Genomic DNA, 6,188 nt, shown 5'->3' on the forward strand with positions numbered 1-6,188 from the left:
AAAAATTATTAAATTTGAGAAAAATGACCATATATTTCATTTTTTTCCCTATTTGTTTCAAATAGGAATATTATCCCAGGTCCAAAGTTCCTCTTCTGTTTCTTATTCTAGAATAATAATTTCAGTAACCACATTTCCATGTTTGTTACCTCTTACCAGAGCGTATCGGTCGATACTGATTGGAATGTCAGTTTGCGGACACGCTTATAACTTTTTATATTTAAAATTAATTTCAAAAATATGATAATTGACTGTCAACCACCTGTACATAGTTTAAAAACTAATTTAACCTAATAAATTAGTTCTATTCATTTTTCACTACTGAATCAGCAGATGCATGACTGTGCCGACCTATAAGAACCGATTCAACGGATGCGATACGAGTCAAAATTTAATAGCAGCAGTTGAGCCCCACCGACCACCGGAAAACCACCAGTCCGCCATGAAAATGCTAAGCATGCAGAACGGTAGCTGTTTTAAATAATGATCGAGCAAGCGATTTAACAGTGAAGGAGAGAAGGTTTGGGTAACAGCTGCAATCTGCATTCAATTACTACTGCAATAGTTGAATCTCGTCTGATAATCAAAAGGCAAACAAACAGAAGAACCAAAAACAAAAACAGAGTCCTCCATGAAAACAAAGTGTTCCCCATAAAAAACAAGGCATTATGGTACAGACGGTAACCACCCGGCCGGCCAGCCTGCCGCCGACTAACTCACTGGTGGACTACAACCACATCGTACTGTACGGTGACATCGAAGGTGGCGTTGTCGATCAAGTGGGTCCTGAGCAGGGCATAGCCGCGGGCCATCCGGAGGACCGGAAGGCGCCGCTGCCGCCGACGACTGGCATCTCCCTCACCTTGTGCAGCACCGGGTTCCGGCCCATGATGCTGAGGGTGCTGCCATTGTACCTCCCCGCCGTGAACACCACGTTCATGTCCATCAGAAGCCCTGGATCCTGCTGCGCCGCCGACGCGTAGAACCCCTGGCACCTCCCCACTTGCTTCGATGTCAGCTCCGGCCCCTCCGTCAGGACATTGTCGATCATCTGGACTTTGCCGAAGGAAGAAGTGGAGGCTGCGCCTTTTACGATGGTGATGCTGGTAGGGTTCTTACCGCTCACCACGTCGTGCCAGGAGAAGCGGAAACGGGTCACCTTCTCTTCCCTCGGCGGCATTGCTCTTGCCTCTTGGTAATGGGTGGCCGGGAACGTTGGCCCCGGCGAAGGTGGCAGTGGTGATGAAGAGGAAGAGCATGAACAACAGCAAGGATTTACGAAGGAAGCTTCTGTCCATGGCGGTGTTTGGCAACTTGAGGCAGCAGAGGAGCATGGGTGCTTTTAGCGTCTCTCATGTTAGCATTTTACAGGAAAATTTTAGAGAGTGAGAGGATGGTGGAGATGGGCTTTTGTTTTAGAAGGCTCGCTTTTATTTTCAGCTTTCAGTTCTCTGTGTTATTTTCGTATTTATGGAGAATTTGTAACAGGAAGATAGACTTCGGTGCATGAACAAGAATGTGAGAGGTTTGGGAGAAAAGAATTCCAGCCTTATTTTAGGCAATTTACACTTCAACGAGAGTGACGAGATGATTTTTTTTTTCTTTGGGCCATAAATGGTGACCACTCGTTTTGGTTGGTGGGTGTGGCAAGTCGTTCACGGCCATAGATACTTGTGAAAGTTACAGTTTTACTAAGCTGATTTTCTTTTGTCCTCTATCTTCCAACTTTTGCTGGGAACCAATGATCCTCCTAAGGTTCTAACGGTTTATTGATGGCCTCTGTTTTGTATAACACTGTATAATTGTTATATAAAAATTTGAAATCAGTCGGCATGTCTGTAGTTGAATGGTTATTTTTTTTTTATTTTGTATTGTAAAAGTCACCATCAAATGTAATGTAGGTAGTTAAACAACTGGTTGTTGGAAATGCATCTTGCTTGCTTGATGGTCTTTTATATAGATATAAATATATATCTGTGCTCACTCAAAAGGACCGTCCAATTCATTTCTTATAAATGGTTGTGGAAAAAGTAATGAAAAAAAGTGAGAACTAATAGTATATAATAAAAATGCCAATCGCTTTTTTTTTTTTTTTTTTTACATTTCTCTCAATAGTTTATCCTAATGAATCAAACAGCTCTTTTGAATGAGTCAAGTATACCAGTGTTCACGAGCGGGTTCGAGCTGAATTGGGCCAGCTTGAACTCGGCTCGTGTGTCTTGAGAGAAACTTGGACTCGGCTCGAGTTTGACTCCAATTCAATTTCATTAGCTCGAACTCGAGCTCGACTCGAGTTCTTCTCGAACTTGGCTCGAGTTCTTAAAACTCAAACTTGACTCGAGCCGAAGATTGTCTTGAGTTGTGCCAAGCATTTCATTAAAAAATTATTTTTAAAAATGAAGAGGTACACTACGTGTACACTCATTTGACCAATCTACTTTTTTCGATAATTTTATGAGACGTATTTTATATATTTCTTTTTTTCGAGCCTCGCCAAGTTTAACCGAGTCGAGCCCACTTAACTGAGCACGACTCGTTTAAGTTGTCGAGTTCATTTCTTAACTCAAAGTCTGCTCGTTTAATAAACGAGTCTAGTTCAAATAGCGAGTTCATTGAACAGCCCAACTAGGCTTGGTGGGAATCAACAACACCTTCCATTTTATTAACAAACAACAGTGGAGATTATAATGGAAAAAGGAAAAGAAAAAGAGAGGGAGACTTCCTGAGAACGTCTAAAAAGCCAAAAGCTTTCCTGCCCTTTTATCCGAGATATTGACTTCTTTGGACATTTTTTATAAAAAATTATCAGCGGCTTCTTGGATGCCATTCGTTTTGGAAATGAACGGCTTTCAACAGTTTACCAGCAGGGGCTTGCTTTCGGCCGTCCGTTTATGCTGATCTAAGTTACTGTCGGAACATTTTCCTCGAAAACCAAAAATTATAAATTAAAACCCTCTTTTGAGAAAATAATTTTCGTTATTTCATGTTTTAAAGACATCCTACCAGAACAATCATTCTCATTTGATTAAGTAAAAAACAAATAGCATAAGAAACAAATAGAATATGTTCTTAAATAAATGTCACAACCAAACAATTTAAGTTGTGACCGCATTCTTGTGCCTATATAGCATAAGAAAATGAATGACGGGCTTGGTGCATTATACTGTTGTCACAAATATCTTTTTTTTAAGGAAAATGTCAAGGAGGTTTTTATGAGGTATTTTCTTAAGTAAAGTTGTTTTTCTCATAAAAATAAAAAAGAAATCTCAGTAGATTTAAAAAATAAAAAATCTTAATATTTAAAAAACAACAAGATAAATGAAAAAAATAATAAAAAGTGAAAAAGGCCAAACATTCCTATCAAGCGATATTCATTTTTTTTAGATTTTCTTGATATTTTCATTTTAGTTGTTTTTCTTTTAAATATGGTGGAATTTTTGAAAAGCTCGCAATATAGTGACTTATACCAATGGTTGGTAGGTCATTGGTGAATGACATGGGGCCTACTCACTTTAAAAACAAAGCAGCTCCTGACCCATAAAACAAGTAAAAGAAAAGTGGATGCACCATTTAAACAAAACGAAATGTGAAGCGAATATGATTGCAAGTATTCATGCGTCAGTGTTTCTTCTGCATCCCCGACAATAAGTGTGGGTACGAGGCCAAGAGGGAGCGTATATTAAAGAAAGCAGATTTTATTGTTAATTTCCTTCCAACACAAGGAAAATGCAGAAACGTGGCATGAGTTGCTTAAAGATCAAGTTATGACCTGTTTTTTTATCACCTAGATGCCATTGGGAGTCGTTTGATATCTTTGGAGCTCGTTTGGTAACAATATACATTGTTATTGTTTCAAGAATATGTCCTAAAAAAAGTAGTTGAGACACATTCATAAGACAATAACAACAATGTCTTGTTACTGCCTCAAGCCTCAAAGACCGTTTCGATATTAAATTGGAGGCCAATTTGAAATCCAAAGTTTGTGGGGCTCGCAGCTGACCCTATTAAAATAAAAAAATATTTTTTAAAAATAAAAAATTTGAATATAAACTATATTTTGAATAATAAAATATTTAAATAAATAATATAAAAAAATAAATCGGGTTGAATTGGGCCTGCCCGTGCTGGTTTTTTTGGGCTCAGGCCGGATCGGGTCGAGTACCATGTATTGGAGCCTGATACCCAGACTTATTAAAAACTCCAAGAGGGAGGAGTGAGAGTGAATGTTGTATGTGATCATCCAATATGAAATTTTTAGGCATCTTAAATCACCTTGGATCTTATATTCAGGGTAAACAAACACATCTGTATTTGATAGCTTCGGATTTATGATTCGAAGCTGATATCGAATCTGAGATAGGTGGGATCCACTGTTGAATCAAACAATAGATTTCACAACTATAGATTTGAGTTCTGCATTATGTTATAATTATGCATAGAGGGGTAGGAGGTATATATCCATGGTTTTAATGTCACTGTAGATCTGTGATAATCTTGGATCTCACATTCGAGGCCATCAAACATGGTGTAATTGTCCATTCATTTAAATTAAATTAAAGTGTCTCATATTGGAGTGTGGAGTCGGATCCATGCTTGATAGACTTCCCTAACTTATGTAAGGGCATTTATGTCACTTTTCTACTTCACGGTCTTTGCTCTAATCCTATGTTCATGAGGGCGTCATTGTCACTTGTATTTTGTATTCTTCTATGGTAGTGAAAACCTACTCTGTATGGTGGTCATAAAAGTAGGAGGACGTTGTCTCCAAACCACATAAATCTTTGTGTCTTTTTCATCTTTCTCTTCCTCAGATCCCTTGATGCTTTAAGAGAGTGGGAGAGAGCGATTCTCTGACGACGATCGACCAGTGTGAGACTTACCATAAAGGTCCCACAGGAATGAGAGCTCTTCATTTTGGATTACACTGGCCCATGTTGTTGGACCACTCCAACAAGTGGTATCTGGTCTAAGTTTCCTGCTGTTATAGTCACTTTTAGGACTATGTTTAGAAGAGTTGATTTCATTGACAATTGAAGAAAATATATCGAATGCTGTGTTTGCAAGGCTTGGTGGTCTAAATTCATGGAGAGTTTAATCTCTAGTTTTATGAGAGACAATTGATACTTTTTAAATTTTCAACTATATAATTTTTACTTTTTTTTTTTACGTTTTATATTTTTGTTTCTAAAACGGGTCCAATCCATGGGTACCTTGGGTTCATGTAAGCAAAAAAGATCAAAAGGTCAAAATATTCCTGAACCAAAAAAAAAAAAGGAAAAAGAATGAAAAAATTACTTTGACAGACCCTTCAAACAAGAGAATTGAAAACACCCCTCTAGTCTTAAAGTAATTAATAGAAGGGGCCATGTGTCGAAAATGCAATAGACGTTCCTTACTTCTAAATGCAAGATGTTACTTTTTTAAGTTGTTTGGTAATAGAAATAGTAACAAATTATTACCTGAAGTAATGGTTAGAGTAAATTTATGAAACACTATGTCACAGTTTTTTTTATGAAGCAAACAGTTTATTACTATTTTTTCTTGTAACCGGGCAACATATAAAGGGGAAGCAGGTGACAACCTCATTTTTACCTACATAACCAATGTATATCAAACGGCAGTTTTATAGTTTGTCTTAACTCACTTAAAACAGATCTCACATCTACATGATCAGTTGGTATTTCTAAACATTTAGGGTTTCCTTATTAGTTGGATTTGGCAGTTGCTATCATGCTTGGGTGCATTACTATTCTAGCTCCAACCAGCGACATGCACAATACCCAAGTTGAATGATGCCTAGACATTGGAAGCAAGCCATAACATTAGAAATATAAGAGTACGGCCTTGGGAATTTTGCACTCTAAACATTTGAAAAAAAAGGTTAATGTCATCGGCTGTTGTCAACAACCTTATAGACAATGAGATTTAGTACCCATCATAAAGTTTATGTGTGCCCCAAATGAGAGAGAGAGATAGAGAGAGATAGAGGGATGAAAACGAACTTAATTAAAGGAAGCCAATGTGCGAAAATATCACTAGTTCCCAATGAGTGTTGAAAGAGAGAGAGAGAGAGAGAGAGAGAGTCTGCATGATTGTCATATTTGTTTGTCATAATCTTCCATGAAAATTCTCGGGATCAAGTTGTTAAACAGAACTGGAGTTATATAAAAATGGAATCGCCATGTTTA

The 6,188-nt window shown here is 37.8% G+C and overlaps 1 protein-coding gene across 1 annotated transcript; it reads right to left on the reverse strand.

Annotated features, from left to right (window-relative positions):
* Window positions 1–536: 536 nt before the first annotated feature.
* LOC116267711 (dirigent protein 20-like) lies at window positions 537–1,517 on the reverse strand. The gene is given in 2 exon segments (XM_031649582.2): window positions 537–815; window positions 818–1,517. Coding segments are annotated over 2 exon segments (462 nt in total). The 5' UTR covers window positions 1,181–1,517; the 3' UTR covers window positions 537–716.
* Between the last annotated feature and the right edge of the window lie 4,671 nt (window positions 1,518–6,188).

The sequence above is a fragment of the Nymphaea colorata genome, chromosome 1, assembly GCF_008831285.2.
Source record: "Nymphaea colorata isolate Beijing-Zhang1983 chromosome 1, ASM883128v2, whole genome shotgun sequence".
Lineage (NCBI taxonomy): Eukaryota > Viridiplantae > Streptophyta > Magnoliopsida > Nymphaeales > Nymphaeaceae > Nymphaea > Nymphaea colorata.